The sequence below is a fragment of the Echinops telfairi genome, unplaced genomic scaffold, assembly GCF_000313985.2.
Source record: "Echinops telfairi isolate 266 unplaced genomic scaffold, ASM31398v2 ScPeMD7_12;HRSCAF=54, whole genome shotgun sequence".
NCBI lineage: Eukaryota > Metazoa > Chordata > Mammalia > Afrosoricida > Tenrecidae > Echinops > Echinops telfairi.
The window spans coordinates 13,677,455-13,700,976 of NW_022103909.1; the positions used below are offsets into that span (position 1 = coordinate 13,677,455).

A 23,522-nucleotide genomic window follows, 5' to 3' on the forward strand; every position below is an offset into this window, starting at 1 on the left:
TGTGTGAAAATTGGGGTGCTGGGGTCATGAGTCACATCTTGATTCCTTTGGTCTGGATGCACTGAGCCAATCTTGTAAACTCTTCTAACATTTAAGTGTCCAATCATGGTCCCATTACTGCTTCTGTAGTCCCCCTTGTAACTGTGATGTACTAAACTGCCCTTCTAATCTCCAAATCTCTTGAACATCATCTCCAAGCCCATTACAATCTCCTACTGATGATTTCCTTATCTGGTTTAATGTGTCTTTGTCTTGCCTTTTCTGGTTTACGACTTCAGAAATGTTCTTAAATTATATTTGAGATTTGGTGTCCATTTTGTATCCTAAAACAAGTGTTCATCTGTCCATAGTTCCCTAAATTTCTAATTTGCCAACTGCCAGTCAGAAAACTATAGCATTAGGTGACGACTTTGCCTTATAACTGTGTCTGCTCACTTTCAGCCCCTGTGGTGTGCCAGGTGTAAATTTACACACTGTGCATAGCCCTAGTTTGAACGGCTTTTGAGTAAACCTCTTCACTTTTATTTCAACAATGTGCACATTCTTACACTAACACACATTTAACTGTTACTTAACAAGTCATATTTATTCAACATTCAACTTATACTGTCAACCTTCTAAATTGAACTTAAAATTCAGATAAAATGAAAGAACAATTGTTATTCCTTGGGTAACAGTAATACATTTATTTCATTATAATTTGTTTTCATTCATAAAAAGGACAAAGCACAGTCCTATACTACCCCATTGAAAAAAAGATAAAAAATAACTAAAAAAACCAGTTCAATATTCATCAGTATTAAATAAAACTACTACCACTGTTCTTGAAATACAGAGAAACAGATGGCTCTATAGCTATCCAAAGTTAAGTAAGAATTTTGTATCTTCAAGCAGGCGGCGCAGTAGTTGGTTTGACTGCAGGTCAAAGCTGATGGTCCCCACATCTGTACAATCGTAGGAGGAAATGAAAGGCTCAAGTTACCAGTATATGAGTGACTTTAATCTACTTTATCTTTGCCACAAATTTAACATTAAACAACCTCCTGAGTCTACTTTGTCTTTCAGAACCATATCATGCAAAAATCTAACCAGTTTTGCTCTTTATTACCATATATTAGAAAATAAAAGGCAAGCATGCATTTGAGGGGAAATTAGTTGTTGTTGATTATATAAAAATGCCCAACATGGGTCACATTTGAAAAAAAGAATCTCAAAGTGTAACAATGAAAACACAAACATTTGTACAGAAGTCTTACAGAATATCTAGTATGAATACCTTTTGCTTTTTTCCCAATAGTTAAATATCTTATGAACTCTGATCATGATCATAAGACTGCTGACATATATTCCACTGGAAAATCATTCATTTAATTTATTTTAAAAAGCTTCATTTTATAACAAAGAGTTAAATGTAAACTAATGGAATATTTACTGGTATTTTTATAATGAAAGCTTTAAACATTTACACATAGATATATATTACAAAATTATACAAATTAAAGAAAGGGGGTAAAGTAGTAATAGATTTATTTTGCTTCCTGTAAATATTTCTCTCTTTTTTTATGAACCTATAAGGTATCCTTTCTAAAAAGATAAACTCTATCTCTAATTAGCTAGCAAGGTTGTGCTAATAAAATAGGAATATACCTCTTGAAGGATCATTGCACTATTTCACAAGCCAGCTAATCCTTTATTACTCAATTTCTTCAACATCCACACTCAAATGCGTTTCCGTGCACACCATGGAGAATGAAGCAATGTGTGTCTTCCTTGTCACAATTTATAAAAACCCAAAGCACAAATACTTGGGAGACAGCATCTTCCTGACGTCTTGACTCCCCTGCCCTTTGAGTTTCACGCACCTTTAGTTTTGCATACTCTTTAAAGTACCATTGGCAACATATTGATTTGGTATTTATAGCCAGTTTTCAATATTACATTGAAAAGGGAACCGAGTTTAAGAGCAAACTTTATATATATATATATTCATATATATATATGAATACTGTAGCTTTTCTACCTACAGATGTTCTCTTGATGCCACCCCTTCAATTAAAAACAAAACATTTTGCTTAGGAATGAAGCACAAAAACAAAGATGTTGAAATATTATTACAGTTGACCTTTGAACAACAAGAAGGTTAGGGTCACCAACCCTCTGGGGCAGTTGAAAATCCACATGAAAGTTTTGACTCCTGGAAAACTTAAATAGCTTGCTGTTGACCAGAAGCATGATTGGTGACATGAACAAGTAATTTACACATATTTTGGAACTTCCATGGATTACATTGTACCCACACAAAGGCTGCAATTCAATACAAGATTTTTTTAAAAGGCATTTTGCAAAAAGTGCAAGGGCTTTTGCACCCGCGGGCATAAAACATAACAGCCTCCCTGATTTCCTTTTCTTCTCTCACGATGCCCATCAAAAGGACTCATTTATCTTGAAACGGCAGGCAATTGCAGCCGCAGACCTCAATCTATGGTCCATATCCCACAATTCAACTTTTGCTTATGACGTCCTGACTTTCTCTGGATCGTGGGAGCACGTGCATCATTCCAGGGGCACTCCTTGTGGGTCTCAGCGTGTTATTCAGGGTTTACGGTAATGCACTAAACACAATTAAGCGATGCAAGCACCTCAAGAGACCATGTGTGACTGCGACACACAATAGAACAGAGCAGGAGACTGCCAGGTGGAGAGGAGGAGTGTCACAAGCCATTATAAACAGGTACTTGCAACACCTGAGCTCACCAAAATAGCAACGCGATTATTACAGTGATACAGTATGCACTAGTTAGGTTTATACAGTAATTATTTAATACTGCATCTTTATATTTGTTTATATTTCTCTTGATTGTGAGTGGTGGCATGGACAGTCTGCAAGTGTTTATGTGTGTGAGTTTTGATAAAATTTAACTTTTTATAATAGTTTGTGTATATTTTATGGGGTCAATAATAAAATAGAGCAATAGCTACATATATTTTATGCACTCCTTAGATACCTAACTTTGTTCCCCCCCCCTCCGATATTTCTAGGTTAGCCAATTTGTCTCTGAACTCTTTTCAAATTTGAAAAAAAACAAACCCAATCAATATATTTATTGAAAAAGTCAGTGTACAAGTGAATCCATGCAGTTCAAATCCAGGTTGCTCAATGGTCAACTGTGAGTCATCCTGATATTTACTCGACTTCATCTATTCCTAACTGTATAAAGACAGTCACAGCTCTCTAACTAAAGATCATGGAAGCACTCTACTTTTCAGAATTCATTTACAGATGAATGAAAATAAGTAATACGATGTTATGATAAGAAACATAAAGTACCTTCACAGTAGACTACAAAGTAAAGGAGAAAATTCCTTATGACTTGTTAAGAGAATTAAAATGCATTACTATCTATGAAAATCAAATAGTAAAAATTTGTTTACTTTGAAAATAAGAATACTGATAATAAACCTAGAATTTGGCTCTCAATATTAAAAATTTTCCAACTCACTCAGTAAAATGATATAGTATTGGGATTTACCTCAAGATGTCTTAGTGATATTCTTTCTTAGATTTTGGTTTGGTTTGGTTTGAAGACAACTCAAAATGTCATGAATGAGAGGGGCCATTCAAAAATATGCAGGACCCCAAACAGACCGGATAGAACGCGAGACTGAATTACTCTTACATCGACCACATACAATCAACATTTCAACCTCTATTATGTTTCACAACTTGTTATTAAATTGGAAGCACCTGTGTATGGTGATTTTATTTTCACTCTACAGCCTATAGTACTGAATTGAACACTGTCACTTGTCCCATTGGAATACATCATGCAACTGTCACAGAATCAGGTTAAGTGGTTTATAAGGCATATTGGAACGAATTAAAAATCATTTTCTATCCATTTGACGAGAAGTCCACTCTTTTGGATGAAGGTGTTCCCGAATGCCTCAGTCAAAACATGTGTTGTAAATCCGCTGAATAGTTTGTTGACGTATAATTTATTTGGCTGGGAGGGAGCCGCAGGAATTGGAAGGAATCGTCGTCCTCACAGGGATGGTGGGTGTTCACTGAGCTGGGTTGGGAACAGCAGCCATCACACCACATTCAGAATTCCAGGTACACCAGCATGCCGAGGGCAGGCAGCAGGAAGCCCAGAAGACTCTGTGTCAGAGTGGATGCACCTGTAAAGCAAACCGAAAGTGTGTGTGTATATCATTTCACGGGCAATGGTCACTGACGCTTTTTAGTTTGATTTGGGCGATCCAGATGGTGCAGTTCTGAATATCAGATGCTTCCTTTTATTCATTAACAAAAATTTTTAAAAAATGATCAAAAAGGTTTGAGGGTGAGCCTGTGGACTATTCACTGAACCTGTTTCCACAAATCATTTAAGCTCATAGATAGGCAGCCAAATATTTGTACTGCCCCCTAGGGTCCAGCCATTCGAAATTCCCAGCAGAAGCAAAAGGTCAATGTTTGGAGGCTGATAAATGAGTAGAAACCACATGTAAGCTTTTAAAAATGAAAATAAAATTAGAAAGGAACGCAGTAACAATAATGTTACCAGAGACAATGATATCATAGGAGCCAGGGTAGATCTTACACAATTTCTTATCCCAATGGTTTTAAGACGGCCAACCTGGTGCTTGTATGCAATGACTTCATGAATGAGTGTTTAATAATACTGAGTAACGTCCAATAAAGGAAATTGCTCTGAGGTCTAGACTAGACGTAAGAGTGATATCGCATTGTGAATCTACGTTGCATCTTCAGGGCTACATACAAGGAAGCACACCCCCATGGTAAAGAAAGAGTATGGATCTGGATTCTAGATTGGGAAAGGGTTGAGAAGTGGGACCTTCAGGTTTACTTTCCTTTGCATTCTTCACATGTACCACTCCTATATTCTGGAACCTGGCTTCTTAGGCTGCTTCTGCTGAATCGCTCATTAAGAACAAGTTCTTGTTCCCTATAAGGTGGGCAATTATTCTAGTCACCTGCATGCCCATCTTCTACTATTGCCCTGGCAGCAGACTCTAACACGGCACGGAAAACAGAGGAACATCATTCCTAGGCATAAATACCACGCTTCTTAGACCAGGGAAAGTCAGCAAGGGCCAAAAGTGATGTCCAAAAAGTAAGGGCAATTAACTGACCCTCAAGTAGCTGCTTGTAGTCTCATTAATGCAGGTGGAGCACCATGACACTGGCAGTGACAGCAACAGTGCTTAGGATCATGCCTACACTAGATGCCATTTGCTGTTCTACACTTATGGGAAGGGCAATCATTGTCGATGGGAAAGGACAGGCAACCACCAAAACGGTTTCAAATATGATTTGTTATTGTTGTACTTTTATAGGGTTTTTTTTTCCATAGATGTATTTAAAACATGCCAAAGCCCACAGGCTGTTTTATTCCTCCCATCACTTTTATGGATTTTATGGATTCTATCATTTGGATTCCGGTAAAATGACTCGCTCAATTCCTGGCCAAGAGGAAACAGAGACAAGATTCGATCTCAGATCTGCTGGATTACAAAAGCTGCACTTCCACATCTTTGTCATCATCCGACAGCCAACTGTAGAACGGGACCAATTCTAGAAACCCTTTACAATGACCTTCATCTGCCCGAGCAAGGAGGCAGGCTACCATCTATGCTGTTTCAAATAAGTTTGTTGTATTTTTCTAGGTTCTTTTAAATTTCTTTTTCCCTACAGAGATATATTAAAATATGCCACAGCCCACTGGCTCTTCTATTCCAATTACTTGATCAGTACCGACCCTCAATCTCACAGTTACACATTCGTTTTCAAGGTTTGACCTCAGTTAAGTGCTCTTTCCTGAAGACCTTTGTTTTCCTGAGTGTGAGCAATGCTCGGTCCACCGACCACAAATTACATCAGTGAGGGGCCCACAGTCATGTACTTGCCTGAATGTGTGGGTTGGCAAAGAAAAATCTATGGCCACAGAAAGAAGTTTCGCCAATGTGAATGCCGTCTTGAAGTCTTGGTGTTAGTATGAAACCCAAATACAATTTCACAATTTGTGGCTTTAACTTTAGGATATCTGATTTATTTAAAATAAACTCTTCATGTTTATGTGTGTTATATTTAATTTCTCTAATGGTTTGAGCTTATGTAATTGTGGGCTTCATCTACATTCTTCTACATGCCATGCACAAATTAGAGACCTGATTGAAATACTATTTAAAAACATTTTAAGTATGGAACTCTTATATCCTTGAGAGATTTTCAATATACATTGGTTTTCTATCCAACAAAGTGTGTATCATAATATTGCTAGGAAGCTGAATTTCAGTGTTTTTATGTAGTATTATAAATATATATTTTACTTTTCCACCAATCTGCTGATTCCCAAACATGAACAAATCATTAATCCTGTGAAGCATCTGATCCTAGCTGGAAAAATGTAAAACCAATTTAGAGTACTATGTGCCTCTTCTAGCAGACTAAGTTTTTAAAAAACTAAATTTCCCAGATGTATTACTTTCTTATGGGGGGCGGGGGGGGGCAGTATTCCTGTTACAGTGAGATACATAATGAAAACTAAAATTTTAATCAAAAGCACTTAACAGTCTCTGCAGGTTGTATAATATGCGTAGAATATCTCTATTAAGTTTTTAATATGTATCACCTTCCTAATGCTGAAAAGTGGACACTAATGTTTAATCCAAGTTGCTACTACTTGGCATTGCTGATAATGCTGTGCTGATTAGAATTTTCTCCTCTTCATATCGCTTTTTGTGTTTATAACTGTTAAAATGTCTATCCTGTCAACAATTTCAGGATGGACCCTAGATTTAAGTCATGTTAAAGAGCTCCGTTGCAGATGGAGTTAGGTTACAATTTAGTACTTCATCATTTGTTCTCCCATTTGATCCATTATTAAATGTATTCTAGTTTGTAATATTTTATGCTTTCTTCGTAATTGAGATGTTTCTGTTTTATTTTGTTATTATTGTTGTTTTCTTTTGTGTTGTAATGTTCACCCAAATTTTTAAAATGTATAGAATTTTTCCTGGGGCTTTGACTCCCTGGCTAAGCGGTGGTCACTGTATGATTCAGAGCCATGCGTTCCTGAGTCGTAGCTGCCAGGCACCCCAATCTTTGGATCTCTTACATTTATAAATCATGAAGGAGTTGCCCAAGGAAGTTACCTGAGGGAAAGACCGCCCCACCCAGATTTGGCTGGGGAGTTGTTCTCTACATTCAAGTCTACTCTGTCTGAGGGCAAAGCTGCTACACTACTGGCTAGTGGTCAGAAATCAAGTAGGATCTGAATTTGGAGTTAGGACACTCACTGCAAACCGTAGCCTTCCACAATTAAGCTATTTGGAATTTTAACTCTAATGCAAAAAATAGCAACCAATCCAGATGGAGTACTGCTACCCTTAGGCCCTCCTCAGAATTCTTCAGCAGGAACATAGCTCATTTTCCTCTCACTTTGTGCAATTCCTCTGTTCCTTTTGGATTTCTTTCCTTGTTGTCTCAGGTCTTGTGTAGGAATCACAGGGGGTTCTAACTGAACTGTAAATTCCTTTTCCATATATATGGGGGGGTGGAAATGCAAAATCGCAGGGGGGGTGGGGGGGTGGGGAGCCAGAATGAACTGGTTCAAGACCTAGTCACTAATCTCTGGAATTTGGGCTCTGGCTATGCTCCATCCCTGACTGCAGGAATAGCAATGGGGACTCTTAGGATGCCTGCCTTTTAGACAGGAAAGCTGAAGACTGAAAGGGGTGGTGGTGGTGGTGGTGGTTAGGTAAGTGGGTCCTGGATTATGGAACCCTGAACAAAATGGGGACTGGACGGATGGATGATACTATGTCCTTCTCGCCTATTTAACAGAGAGATGCTTATCTGCTCTGTGTCAGGATTCCTCTTAGACTTGGGACTATTCGTATGGTCTTTTCTGTTGGTGCTTATCTATACAAGATAGGCAGGATAGGCGATCCTAAGGAGGGGTGGGAGGTGGGGAGGTGACAGTGAGTCAATAAGGATGGGTGTAGTTTTTCTGGTTATGTTTGATCACCTGGATTATATCTGAGAGGAATTACTGAGGTGAACAGTGGGTAAACATGATAGTGGGGCAGGATGAAAGAAAAGAAAAGAGGAAAGAAGAAGAAAGGGAAAAAGATATGTATATCTATATATAAATATAATGATACGTAAATATATAAATATAGATGCATTTGTTTATATATGTTTATGTAACTACAGCAAGGAAACAGATGGACTTAAATCTTACCTAATTTCAAGAACAGTTTGTTCTAATAATGTCACATTGGATAATATTCACCTTCATAACACGATCATTGAAGACAAAATGGGTGTATACACAAATGTGGTGAAGAAAGCTGATGGTGCCCAGCTATTAGGAAATATAGAATCTGAAGTCTTAAGAGCTTGTAGTCAAACAAGTGGCCATCTAGAGCGGAAGCAACAAATTCCAAATGGAAGAAGCATACCAGCCTGCATAATCATGAGGTGTCCACAGGAATAGGTATCAGAAGTTTAAAACAAGCAACTAAATTGATGTGAAGGAGAGTGGATGTAGTGGAGACCCAAAACCCATCTGTGAGATAATTGGACAGTCCCTCTCAGAAGGGTCACATGGAAAGGATGATAAATCCAGAGCATGATATAATACTGATGACATATAACTATCCTCTAGTTCTTGAATATTTCCTTCCCCTTCGATTATGTTTTTTATTAACTTTATTGATTGATCACGTTAGACTTACATGTATGTTCATTTGTATAATAAAGAACTTTCAATACACGAAAGCCGAGATAGCTAACTCTTCAGAAACAGTAACAGGAGTAATGGTTCCCTGAGGCTATGGGAAGAGAGGTGAGTGGGAGGAGGGAATAGGAGCTCATAGTATTGATGACTGTAGAACCCCACTCTAAGGCAGTGAACAACAGAATTGTATGTGAATAGTTTTTTGGATGGTGTAAGATATGGCAAAAAGAAACAAACAAATAAGGGTTCCTGGGGGGCTGGGTTGGGGAGGAAGGAAATAAAGGGGAGCTGATATCAAGGAGCTGAAGAAGAAAGAAAATGTTTTGAAACAGATTGTGGTAGCACTTGTATAATACTGCTGTATATGACTGAATTTGAATTATGGTGTGTGATGCTATCTATAAGAGCCCCCAATAAAATGATTTTTAAAAACCCCACAATTGGTACTTTAAGGAACGTATTCAGAAAATGCCTAGCTAGATGGAAACTCCTAGTAAATGCAAACAATTCGCACTACATTTGATGATGCTACCTCTTGCTACATGGCAGTACAGTAATTCCTGGAGCATAGTTGGATACGAGAGCAAAGCAAAACACTAGCATAAAGCAGGTGCCCCTGCACACAACCATCATGTCAGATGTACAGGTCTACAGATGCTTCTACAATCACACTGTATTTTTATACCATAAACGATTCCCTTTTCCTATGATATTCTATCATTAATACTGGACAAATCTAACTTTTCTGTTATGTGTCTCCCAAGTATATTACCTGCTAACAGCATAGAATAGGACTTGTAGCTATACAAGTTACATATGTATCTCTTCAGAGCTATAATGGCATAGAATGAAAGTCTTTCATTTTTTATTTCCCAAAATAATGCCAGAAAGACTAGGCACTTATTTTACTGTTCAATAAATACTTATTTAAGTTAATTGAATAGATTATTTTGTGAATTTCCCCACTTTTTGGAAACTGTTCTTTGTGTATTATTCCCTAAATACAGATTTGTCTTATTGTGGGAGAAAGATGAGGCTATTGGCTCTCATGAAGTTTTACTGTCTCTGAAATCCAGGGTCACCAAGAGTCAAAATCTAGTCTTTAGCATTGGGCTTGGTTTTTGGAATTCCTTTCTAAAATATAATTTCTCCTTTTGCTCAACAAACACTTCTTTGACTTTCAAAGCCTTGTCCCCTCAGCTCTGCCCCACGAAGTCTTTCTTGACATTCCATCATTTTAGATTTGCCATTTTGGGGGTACAATTGAATTGTACACATCCTATTGCTGTATTTCCATAATTAAAAACAAAACAAACAAACAAAATAATCATTGAGTCAATTCTGACTCTTAGCAGCCCTACAGGATAGAGTAGAACTGCCCTACGGGGTTTCCAAAGCAGTACATCTTCACCAATATGGGTTGCCCCATCTGCTGCTGTGGAGCTACTAGTGCATTCAAACTGTCGAGATTTTAGTGCGCAGCTGAGCGGCGCAGCCACTGAGCTACCAGGGTTCTTTATCGTTTTCACAGTCAACCATAACTTAATTTGCCTTTCTTCTTCACCAGAAATGTAATTCTGGGTGGGCAGAGGTTGTGCCACCTGCAATTGTGAGTCTCCTTTGTCTAGTTTATAAGGCTATAAAAACTCACTGCAATTGAGTTGATTCTGAGTTATTTATTTGTATTTTTGGAAATCATTCTATTGAGGGCTCATACAAATCTTATCACAATCCATCCATCCATCCATCGTGTTGAGCACATTTGTACATTTGTTTTATGGTGAGCCAATAGGACAGAGGGTCTGAGGGTCTCCAAGATGGTCACTCTTTACAGAAGTAGAAAGCTTCATCTTTCTCCCAAGGAGTGGCTGGTGGTTTCGAACTACAGACCTTGTGGTTAGCAGCCCAGTGAATAACCGCTGTGCCCCCAGAGACCCTGGAACCCCCTAGAGAAGAAATAATTCACTTCTTGGCAAGGAGTATATCACCACTTCTATCTTCACTTCTGGAAAACTTCCATGGCAATTGCTCACCTGAGCTATTTCTGGAATCTCTCAAATTCTCCTCCCTCACCTTTCCTCCATTTGCTCTATTGCTTGAGGCTGATCAAGATAAAGAAAAGCCAGCGATCAGTGATCTATTCAGCACTTCGTAAGTTTATATGAGGGCAGTTGAGGAAAATTCAAGTGTTTTAAAATCTACTTCTACATTGTTGAGTTTTACAAATGTCAGAAAAAAATCATTGGTGGATTCTTTTTGGAGAATGCCTCTTCCTTTGTCTTCCTTCTGGCACATTTCTCCCTTCCGTAACTTCCCCTGCCCTCAGTCGTACCGTGTACCAGAGCCTCCCTCAACCTTACCAACCGTGAAGGTACAGAGCAGAGTGGAGATGAGGAGTTTTACTTGGTTGGTGATTGGAACTAAACTTATAATTTAGTAATTTAGTGAAATCAAAGTTGAGATTTTCTTTAAATCAAAGCCAAACTGTTATTCAATCAAGTAGCTTACTGCTTCTGAAGAATTACAGGCGGTATCTTTGCACACGAAAGGAGGACAAGAGATCGGGTTGGGTTTACTTCAAGACACTCTCTTGGGGAAAATGCTAAGGTGGTTTTCAATTTGAAATCAATTATTATAAGTAGTCACTTCCTGACTGAGAAAATACAGCCATGGTATTTATCCCCAGTTGGCTTCAAAAATCTCCAGAATAGAAAACAAAAGAGAAATCAGAAAATAAAATGGATTGGATCTCAGACAGACAGCAGGATCTTTCTGCATTGTTTTTGTCTTGAGATAGCGATTTTATTTTAAGGACTGTGTGTCAGTTTAGTTATAATGGAATCTGTGCTTCTTTGAGACAGCAAATTGCTAAGCGGAGAGGACTTCAAAAGGACTTCCCGCACTATAATATCTAGTTGTTCAAGTTTGGCCCAAACAGAAAGTCTGGGTCCAGGATGTAGTTCTAATGTTGGTGTGAACTTTTTTGTAACTTCTCTGGGATGTGAATTTCCCTTCTGTAAGATGATGGGGGCTCACTGTTGAAAGCCCTAAAATTTCTGCTATGGCCATGAGCCTATGATTCTAAGCAAACCATAATGTGCTTGAAAATATCAAGCATTAAACCATGAAATTTGCAAACATATCTGTTATATTTCCCATATTGAGGGTAATCAGAGTTGATATTAGTTTATAGATACACATTAAAAGCTTGATTATATAAGTACTAGTGGTTTTGGTGGTTTTTTCAACCTGGTGAAACCCACTAATCTTGCTGCGCCTACTTGTTTGGCAATTAACAAGCCGTATGCCAAGCAAAATAGATTTTTTTTTTTTTTGGCAAGAGCACATGGTTTCTGGCTGCTTCCCTGGCAGTTGTATTTGTTCCTTGATGTTGGCTCTGGCGCTTTCTCTGTCAGAGAATTCCAGGATGCCTTACTTCTAGAGCTGGGTAATAAACTGTCTTCTAACTGCTACTGCACAACAAGCACATGCTCTAGAAACCAAATTTTGATATTATGTTTAGGTATATTAAGACCATAATGAGGAAGGTTTAACAAATTGGCTTATTGATTTTTTCAGAGCTGCAAGGTGCCATTTTCATAAGAGCAGGTGACTGCGGGTGAGAATTATATATGAATCCTTAAGCATGACCCTTACCTAGTAATAAGAATTAAGTGGGGAACAAAACCAAAATGAAACGTATTTAATAAAATGCATGGGGAAGCCCCACCCCCTCCATCCATTCCAATGATAAAATTTAGTTTGTGAATTATGAAACAAAAAAATCTTTTAAGGTACTTGTTTAGTAAGTACTTGGAGCCCTAAGAGCAGCATATGGTTAACAAACACACTCACGTACTAACCAAAGGTGGAAGATTCAAGTCCACTCCGAGGGGCCTCAGAGGGAGGCCTGGAAATCTGCTTCTGAAAACTCAACCACTGGAAATTCTAAGGAGCACCGCTCTGCTCTGACACACACACGCTTGCGGCTAGTTGGAACCAACTGAATGGCAGCTAACTGTAGAGACTCTTTAGTAAGAACAAGAGAACATGGAATGGAGAAGTGGGTAGAAGACATACAGGCTGTGGCATCTGTGTACTGTCCTATCGAGAAGACATAACATACATGTAAGATGGATTTTAGCTTACTTCCCTAACTTATACAAAATCTTTCAGATATAAAGTTAAAGTTCTTGTGATTTGATTCCAAACAACCCAAACTATAATCTTTGCACTTGACTTGGAAATAGCTGTCAGACAAAGCCTTCTTCCGGGAATAAAGCAGGCCTGGTGAAACAGACACAATGACCACCAGGCGCTGTCTTTCTCAACCTTGACTGGGGCTAAGAAATCAGGAATTCGATGACCTCTCTGTTTTTCTGTAGTCATCAAAACAAATATTAAAATATCCTCTCACTTGTCCTTACCCTAAGGAGCCCTGGTGGCCTGGTGGGTTAACTGTTGGACTGCTAACCCTCAAAGTCAGCAGTTTGAAACCACTAACTGCTCTGTGGGAGAAAGATGAGGCTTTCTACTACTCCCATATAGATTTAGAGTCTTGGGGTTGCTATGAGTCAAAATCACCTTGATGGCTGTGAGTTTGGTTTTTGACTTGGGTCTCAGCACTGCCTTTCTCCAATTAGTTTTCATGGAACAGCAAGGATAGTTTATTTTTAATTAGGCAGCAGTGGTTGGCTAGTAGACCTGGGATGATTTCCATTTTACATATCTGGTTTTATCAAGGTGTAGCTGTAGATTCATTCCAAATTTTAAAATGTATCTCTGAGTTTCTGTAATAAATAACACATTTAATCAACATTGGAGGAAACTCCAAATTTCAAAATTAAGAGAGTGAAGATAGGAGAACACTAAAGGATTTTTTAAACGACTTAATTCTTGCTTTTTTTTATAACCTGGCCCCTAACACATCATCAATAAATAGCTGATGAATGGGTATGTTATTATTTGCATTAATTGTCTGAGGAGCCCTGGGATAGGTTATTTGTTGAGCTGTGAACAGCAAGGTCAGCAGGTCACTCCAGTAAAAAGCTGCAGGAAGCTCAAAAGGGAGTTTTCTACTCTGTCCTCTAAGATCGCTGTGAGTCAGAATTTATTTGATGTCAGTACATTTTTATTTTATCAGTCATCCATTCTGGGCTATAAGTCAGTTATCCTTAAACATACATGTGTCGAAACAAAAGAAGTCCATATGAAAGATCATTCTTCCCATCATTCTGAGTTGTACACTTTGAAACCTGTTATTTTATTGAATTCTTGTGATATCTACTTTAAATGAGCATCATTATATTCATTTGCAGATAGCAGCCTAAGACTCTGATTTGACCACCGATTACAGAGCAAACGTTGCCCTGGCGGCACCGTTGTGGAGGAGTGCCTCAGCTAACCAAAATATTTTGCACACCCACCGGCTGCTCCAGGTAAGAAAGACGTGGGAGTCTGCTTCGGTAGGGATTCCAGCCTTGGAAACCATGATGTGCTTCTACCGTGTCCCATGGGGTCACTATAAGTCAGAATCCAGTATATGGGTTGGGTTTTGTTGTTTTGTTTTCTTTTTCAGCACAAGACAAAATTAAAAATGGAACCATGATTCTGAGCTTAGTGTTATTTTTCTTTATCCCAGGCTGCTTTGTGAATATACCACAATAGATCACAACATGCTTGAGAATGCAGTAAACCACCCTGTCTTCATGTAATGAATTAACATTATCACCAGAATCTCACAACCACACACCTCCACAACCACATCAGCCAAGTGTCTTTTTCTCCTTTGGGTTTTGTGTGGTAATTCAGAGACACCTTGGAATTTTTCCCAGGGGAAAACAGGGCACAAGTCCCATTTGGTATTTCTCAACTCATCTTTAGCTTTGAGGCTATGAAAAATGAGTGACTCACGTGTTTGAGGCAGTACTTTAGATTTTCCTTCCTAATAAGATCCTGAACAACATTGTTAGACCTCAAGGGCCTTAATGCAGGATCAAGTGTTATCTGTCACTGCAGATTAACTTGCTGTCTCTGATTTTCTCCATGAAGTTCATAAAAGAAACAGTACAAATCCTTTGAATCCCTGGAAGGACTAAGGTGATTACCACCAGCTGAATCTTCTTTTTATGCTTCCCCAGGAGAATTAATTTCTCAGTTGTTTCAATAACTATCTGAAATGTGTAAGAAAGAACTGGCTAGAACTCAAAGAGTGACTAACCTAAATCATTTCTAATAGACTGCTTGTTCAGGTACTCATCCAAAGTATAAAATCATTCTATTGCTTTGGGTTGTAGCTACATGTAATTTCTTAATGACCTGCTCCTCTGTGTTTTAGAATTATCATTGTTCCAGAAGGCTTCCTCTAAGTCATTGTCCATGACGCTAAACGCTGACCTCTTAAAAAGTTATTTTAGTTTTTAAAAATAAGCAAATGAGGAGATTAGCTTTCATCACTTCGGCAAGAAGTTTATTTATAAAATTAACAGAGTAGTTACCCCTTGCTAACCACCAGGAATTCTGGGAGATTCTTTAAAAAACCATTTTGTTTATATTGAACGCATCAAATTCCCACGCAGTGAATGGAAATTAGAATTCTTTCAACATCAGTATTTCTTTATCCAGCAATGCCATTCTTCTTTTAATCATTCTATTATAAATTTATTGGAGTTATTTCCTTTTTTCTTCTCATCACTCGAGTCTTATGTCATTATAGCTCCTTAAACAGTATTTTATACAGAAAGGATTTTTAGATGCTCATTGGTGATAAGAATACACTGATTTGTTTGACGTAACTCATAATTGCTCAGTCTTAATTCTAAGTATTGCAAGAAATGTTACAAGACATAGAAAGACGTTTGAGATCAAAGATTGTTTTTGAAAAGCATTATGTCTCACCTTGACTGAGCTGTGTTCCCACACTCTTCAACACAAGTCCACTGTTCCCTCAGAGCTCTATCTAATCCCTTGCTTTGCTGTTATCAGTTTTATCCCATATAGGTTGATATTAAAAGGCCACAATACTCAAGGCAGACTTCTTTTTAAAACTAGTTATGTTAAATTATTACTTGGTTTCAAGAAAACTTAGGGGGATTGAAAAATTTATTTGAGGTTTAAGAGGGTCTTAGGGGAATAATTTCAGGAATTCATAATTTCATGGCTACAGACAGTCTTAAATTCATGAGAATTTGACATTCTGTTCTATATTTTCTTCCTTTTATATTTGTTTATGTATTTTAAAAACTTGTTTTATTGGGGGCTCTTGCAGCTATTATCACAATCCATAAATCAATTATATCAAGAAAACTTTACATATGTTGCCATTGTCATTTTCAAAACATTATCTTTCTACTTGAGCCCTTATTTATTTTCTCCATTTTAATCAGAATTCCTTTATAGAATCTTTGATCAAAATCGTCAGTAATGATAACTGGGCACCATCCTATTCTGGTCTCCAGGCAAAAGTGGAAATTATGTCACGGGGGCAATGGGTCTCATTCTATATCCTCCTGTGGTTCTTGACTCTCCTTCTTGCCCTGTTGCTTCAGGCAGAAAGCGATCACTTGCTCTGGACAAATGCCTGCAAGCTTTAAGATCCTAAATACTAAGCGGTGAACCAGGACAGGCCCTCAGGATCTCTTCTTTGAACACAAGACAAACTGAAAAAGGGAAACTCAGACAAATGCCACAAACTCTCTCTGTTCCCCTTTCACAGACTGAATATAACCCCTACTTCAACCACCTCCTTTCTGACTCCTACAGTCAACCTTCACTGACTGAAGTGCCATTCTCACGAGCATGTGTTTTTCAGTCTTGAAACATTCCTTCTACCTGAAAAAGTCTTACTGATCTTTCAAGGCTCATAAAATATGTCATTCTTTGGAACAAATATGGATGGATTTAAGCTTGCACAGCTTTTCATAAGGCTGCAGTTAATTTTCATTTGTCTTATTCTCCTGTGAGTTTAGGGGTCCTTAAGAATTGGGAGAAGGGTCCATTCATCTTCAAATTTCCAATTTTTAGGGGAAAAAGAGTGTTGAGAATTAGTTTTCCTAGGAAAAATCTACTTGTTCGTGTACCTGAAACCAAACAATCTGCCTATCCAAGCAGCGGCAATAGAAGTGCTCAACCCTTAAACGTGAACACACAAGCTTTTGGTTGCTATCTCGTATTAAGAGAATGATTCTGTGGTATGTGTATACGCACATAACTCTTCTAGTGTTGGCTACACATGGATTTCGTAATATAGATCAAAAAGGCAAATGAGTTTTCCAAGATACATTAGTAGCACACTTGACTTTTCCCCCCTTTTGAGAGTTCTGCTAATGACAGGGTGAACTTTCAAATGTTACTCACTATTTTGCTTTCTATATTGATATAACTTTTAAGGTATGGATATTGACAGAGAATTACCTTAGACCATGAAGTCTATTCTTTAATGTAAAATGTGTTGATAAAAGGATAAGTTGATTAAGGCTTGAAGGTAAACAAGTGGCCATCTAGCTGAGAAGCAACAAAGCCCACATGGAAGAAGCACACCAGCCTGTGTGATTGCAAGGTGCTCAAGGGATCAGTTATCAGGATCAAAGAACAAAATAATCATATCATTGTGTGCTCAACTTCCCGATAGGATTGGTGAAGATAAATGGGTGCATAAGCAAATGTGGTGAAAAAGCTGATGGTGCCCGGCCATCAAAAGATATAGTGTCTGGGGTCTTAAAGGCTTGAAGGCAACCAAGCAGCCATCTAGCTAGGAAACAACAAAGCCCACATGGAAGAAGCACACCAGCCTATGTGATCATGAGGTGTCAAAGGGATGAGGTATCAGGCATCAAAGAACAAAAAGTCACATCATTGTGAATGAGGGGCAGTGCGGAGTGGTAACCCAAAGCCCATCTGTAGGCAACTGGAAATCCCCTTAAGGAAGGGTTGCAGGGAGGAGACGAGCCAGTAAGGGTGCAGTGTAACAGTGATAAAACATACAATTTTCCTCTAGTTCCTAAATGCTTCCTCCCCCCCACCCACTATCATGATCCCTATTCTACCTTACAAATCTGGTTAGAGCAGAGGATGTACACTATTACAGAAAAGAACTGGAAACACAGGGAATCCAGGGCAGATGATCCCTTCAGGACCAGTGCTGAGAGTGGCGATACCAGGAGGGTGGAGGGATGGTTGGGTAGAGAGGGGGAACTGATTACAAGGAGCTACATATAACCTCCTGCCTGGGGGATGGACAGTAGAAAAGTGGGTAAAGGGAGACGTAAGACAGTGTAAGATATGAGAAAATAATTTATAAATTATCAAGGGTTCATGAGGTAGTGGGAGCGGGGAGGGAGGGGGAAAATTTGGAGCTGATGCCAGGGGCTTAATTGGAGAGCAAATGTTTTGAGAATGATGAGGGCAATGAATGTACAAATGTGCTTTACACAATTGATGTATGTATGGATTGTGATAAGAGTTGTATGAGAATTTAAAAAAGGATAAGTTAATTAATTTGATTATACAGTGATATATTTGTGAGAGGGCAATTGACAAGACTGTCTTATTTTACCAGGTCATGCCAATTTTCTGTCTCTGATAGGATACAGTCTGTGATCACTTTTTTATTGCTCTCTCAGAGGAAACTGATCAAGTTTCTCTCTTTCACAGATTCTGCTCTTTTCAGGTTTTATTGTATAATTGCTTCTTTAAATGTTTTAATTTTGAGTGAAGCAGCTGAAGTGTTCACTTAGGAAAATGATGTTTAGAAAATTCAATGAAAATAATCTGAGTTTATGTCAAGAATGTCTTTACCTAGGATCATGTGAATGCTGCCTGGTGAGATAAAGATTCTCTTTCAATTAGTTAATTAAATTTAGGTTGGCATTGGGGTGTTTAAAATCCCATCTCTGCTGACCTGACACCGAAGAAACCCGCTGTCATTGACCTGATTCTGATGTATAAAGATCCTATGGGACAGACAGAGTACAGTCGCCTCAAAGGGTTTCCAAAGCAGCGCATCTTTATGAAAACAGACTGCACACTCTCCTGTGGAGCGGCAGGACAGTTTAAACCACAGACCTCGCTGGGAACAGCTCTAGGGATACTCTATTCTGTAATATGCCAGTTAATCCTTACCGAGTGACTCGGGCAGTTCTGTTTGTTTGTTTTTTCATTACTCCTCTATTGTGCCATGTCATGTCCCAGTATGATTAGGTTCTTGTTCATCATGGCCATACATAACCTATCTCTGATGTGCATAGTGCAGTCTATGCACATGCTGTAATTATGGAACTAAATTGTTTGTATCTTGGCTCCTCATCTTACCAGCTGTGTGACTATTGGAAAAGTAAGCTTTCTGACACTAACTTATCTCATCATTAAAGTAACATTTGCCTCAATGTTATTAGAGGAATTAAAGATACGAAGTGCACTGCTATAATATGATGTATAATATATGCTACAAATATTTCCATAGGTGGTAAATTTTTCTATAATATTCCCAGGAAATTCTTTTCTGGCCTGTAATATTTATTAAAAAAAACCCAGAAAAGAATAACTGTGCTTGTTTCAGGCTCGATTCCAAAGAATCCCTTCCTAGACTCAGGAGGAAATGTCACTGGCCAGGCCAAAACTGAAAGACATTTGGGTCTTAGGACAGCATTGAAGTCAGGACTTTTCTGACCAAACTAGATTTTTGAAGTTACGCATTCTTAAAAAAGGGTCTGATAAAATTTATGTTTTGCTTTGTTTTTCAAAGTAAAGGCATATCCTAGACTATTGCCACTCCTGAGTGGGAAGCTGAGTGCAGAGCAAGGAAATCACTGAGGAGAAAGGGACAGTGACACTATCCAATTTGTCAATGGAGTTGTTGACAATTTTAATAAGTAGATAGCAATGGAGTCCTGGTGGTGTCATAGGAAATGTGTTGGGCTGCTAACTACAAGGTCAGCTGTTCAAAACCACCAGCTGTTCCTCGGGAGGAAGATGGAGCTTTCTACTACCGTAAACAATTCCAGTCTCGGGAACTCACAGAGGCATGTCTGCCTCTCCTATAGTGTCGCTATGAAATGGCATGGACTCCGTGGAAGTGAGTTGAGATAGCAAACATCTGACTGCAATTGAACCTCGTGGTTTTGATTTTGTTTTGTTTTGTTTTAAAGCTAGTGCCTCCAAGTTTAATAGAATCACAACACAAAATCCGAACTGTCAAGCATCCGTTCATCAATTCAGTCACTATTTGGCACATTGTTCAGTGGCAATCTCAAACTCACCGCCATCTAGTTGTCACTGACTGGCAGCAACCCTATCGAGCTGAAGTCGAACTGCTCCTGTGGGTTTTCCTGACACGGTAACTTTTGACTTGAGTAGAAAGTCTTGCCGATTCTCCTGTAGGGTGGCTGGTGCCGACCTTGTGGTTCGAAACTCAATGCAGAGCCCACTATACCACCAAGTGTGGAAACCGTCTCCTCTCTCTGTCTTTGCTGAGTCTAGGCTATTGAGAAGTCAACCACACGTTGATACCTGTAGCATATTCTACTGAACGTGCAAGAGCCAGAGCATGACGGTAAAAGAGGAACAGCGTCAGCTGGTGGCAGAGAGGAAATTTCCTGAAGGAGGAGAAATATTGGCTAAGAGGCAACAGATCTGTATGTCTTTTCTATTGAGACAATAAAAAAAAATATTTACTGGGAAATGTGTTACTGAAAAAAAAAAAGAAGAGGCAACAAAATGTAATGCTTGATATTCAAAGAGAATTAAGCTTTTATTTTTTATGGTGAACTAATTTTTATGTAAAATGGATTTAATTTTACAAAGGATATTAATATTTTCATGTCATTAATTCTTTTGAAGTCAAAAGGATAAAAACATTAAAATCTCTTAAAATAAGAAAACTTTTATCATTTAACAGAAATTTAGTAATAAAAAAATACAAAAGAAAGGATTGTTTCAAATACAATTGCTTAAATGCCAAAGAGGTTTGTTTTTAATCATTTTATTTGGGGCTCTTACAAACAGAGTTTTTTGACCTGGGGAAATAGCCATAACACAAGTGCTTGCTACTTGGAATAATGCAGGATCCTTGATTTTAAAACTTGTAATGTTGCATGTTATTTTATTAAAAATAGTCATAAAAGTTATATTGGTTATAAGTATTGGTTATAGTTCATTAATACATTCATTGAAAATGATAGAAGTGTAATTATTTTGAAATTAATACATATAAATGGGATGTTATCAATTATAGGCATTCTTAACAACCTTGAAAGTATCGAAGTACATACAAATCCACTGCCAAGGAGTCAATTTTTATGGACAGTATCCCTGTACAGGATATCCAAGATAATATTTACAGGATCAGGTAGTTCATCTTATTCCCAGGGAGCTGCTGGTGGGTTAGAACCATTGACCTTGCTGTTAGCAACCAAGTGTTTTCTGACAGTGCCACCATATCTCCTCACATAACATGTAAGTACATCCAAAACTAAAGAATGAGTAATTTAAATAAGATATGGTAACTGATGTTATAATATGAAGACATTACGTTCACATTCTGGCTTGTCTTGTGTATTAGTAATTGCTGAAGATAAGTACAATAACTGACTAAAATTGTAATGTTGTAACTGTTGGTGTATTGTCAATAGGTTAATTATAAAGAAACAACATGAGTTCACATTTACAGTGAAGAATAACTTTGTTCCGTCTAAAGCAGTAACCCTCTCAGCATGTCTCATTGAATTGCCTCCTCTTTTGTCTAGGTAAGCTTGCTCTATACTTCTTACGCTACAAAAGCATTGATAAAAATTTCTAGTTAAATTTATAGAGCACTGTTTACAATCACATATGTTGAATATCACATGATAGCAAATTTGTTTCAAAGATATAGGTAGGCATTGATAGTGGTTGTACAAAAGGAATAGTATTTCACTTTTTACAAGCCATTCACAAACACTACTCGTCTTACATAACCTTGCATTATCAGTCATCACAAACACTAATCTATGAGTGACTAGACAGGAGGGCAGGCAAGATGAACAGGTCTGGGTAAGTGGATGGGATTACATCCATGACCACACAAAATTTAGCAGGTGATATGTCTACACATGTATTTGCATATGCTATAAAGACACCCAAGCAGGGGAAAAACTAAAAACATCTTAGCCATAACCAAGATATATTATGAAAGATAGGAGCTAGTGGTCAGTCTAAGAGACCTGACATCAGGAAGAGGTAAAGATAGGGGTAGAGTCCTAGGAGTGGACCACATGAACAAGCAAGTGTTCCAGGAACTGAGGTCACAGGCTCATGTAAGTACCATCTATATTATATTGAAATATCCAAGAAGTACGGCAGAAGTAGCATTGGGGTTAGTGACAGTGAGCTTAACTCTTGAAGGGCTGAGTGGGTACAATGGAGTTTTGATAGAAAAACGTCAACAGCAATGGGACGTCAGGATCAGAGGTTGGTGATACGATACTGAACTCAGAAAGAAAAAGAGAATAAGATGGAAGCTAACACGAGGTGCAAAAAGGTCCCCTTTAAGCCCTTCCATTAAGCCCAGCGTTCAAGAAGTTTGAAAAACTAGCCACTGCTTTTGTACAGACTGCAGGAGGAGCAAAGTCATGGAAGAGAGCTAGGATTTAGATAGAGTAAGAAAGTGGGGGAGACATTCAGTGACAAAGGGCAGTTATAGGAGACCTTAAGGATTACCGATAAATTCCAGAGAGCAAAACGTAAGTTTGTGAAGTTCATCATGGATATAGATGGGACTGAAAATGAGACATGCAGAACGAAATGGAGGATTGATTTCAGAGTTCTAGACTTGTTTTGTTGAGTGTCAAAAATAAGAATTGAGGACATCGGGTTAGGTCTGAGGGGCTCCAGGTAAGCTATGTTGATGTTATTATACGCCATCAAGCGGTTCAGATCCATAGGAACCTCGTGTTCAGCAGAACACTGCCTGGTCCTATGCTTTCCTCACAATTGTTGTTATCTTTGAGCTCATTGTTGCAGCCACGGTGTCAATCCATCTTGTGGAGGGTCTTTCTCTTTTTTGGGTGACTTTCTACCAAGCACGATGTCCTTCTCTAGGGACTAATTTTTACTGAAAACATGGTCAAATTATGTGAGATGCTGCCTTGCTATCCTTGTCTCTAAGGAACATTATGGATGTACTTCTTCCAAATATATGTGTTTATTCTTTGGCAGTCCGTGTACTTTCAATAGTCTTCAAGCACCGTAATGCAAGCACATCAATTCTTCTTTGGTCTTCCTAATTCAATGTCCAAATTTCACACATATATTAAGCACTTGAAAACCCCATGTCTTGGATCAAGTGCCCCTTAAACCTTAAGACAACAATCTTCCCTTTAACACTATTCACTCAATGCAATCAATCATTTGCTCTCTTGACCGCTGCTTCCATGAGCACTGACTATAATTGTCTATGACCGTTGATTGTGTTGATATTTTAAAAATAGAGATAGAAGAGGAAATATTGGTATAGCACATGGAGCTCTGTTTGTATATAGATAAATATGTAGAAACTGTATAAGTTAACGGGAAAATGGAATTAAAAGATACTGGTATTTTCCATGAACTGCTTGAAGCCCTCAATCTTTTATTTAGAAGTTACGTTTGGTGTGTGAGGACCATGAATAGAAACTAGGGAGAGGTCACACAGCGATTTCATTGAGGGAGCATTGAGTTTCAGAGGGATAAGAGTGAGACATGAGGGGAGAAGATCGATGGGATATCGGGAGGCAGAGAAGAAGA

The 23,522-nt window shown here is 38.3% G+C and overlaps 1 protein-coding gene across 2 annotated transcripts in view; it reads right to left on the reverse strand.

Moving 5' to 3' along the window:
* Window positions 1-565: 565 nt before the first annotated feature.
* CNTN1 (contactin 1) overlaps window positions 566-23,522 on the reverse strand; it is a 395,926-nt gene continuing 372,969 nt past the window's right edge. For both annotated transcript variants that reach the window (XM_045287251.1, XM_004711445.2), the window contains one exon: window positions 566-4,179. In XM_045287251.1, the coding sequence (XP_045143186.1) occupies window positions 4,103-4,179 (77 nt within the window). In that variant the 3' untranslated portion in view covers window positions 566-4,102. The remainder of the gene's footprint in view (window positions 4,180-23,522) is intronic.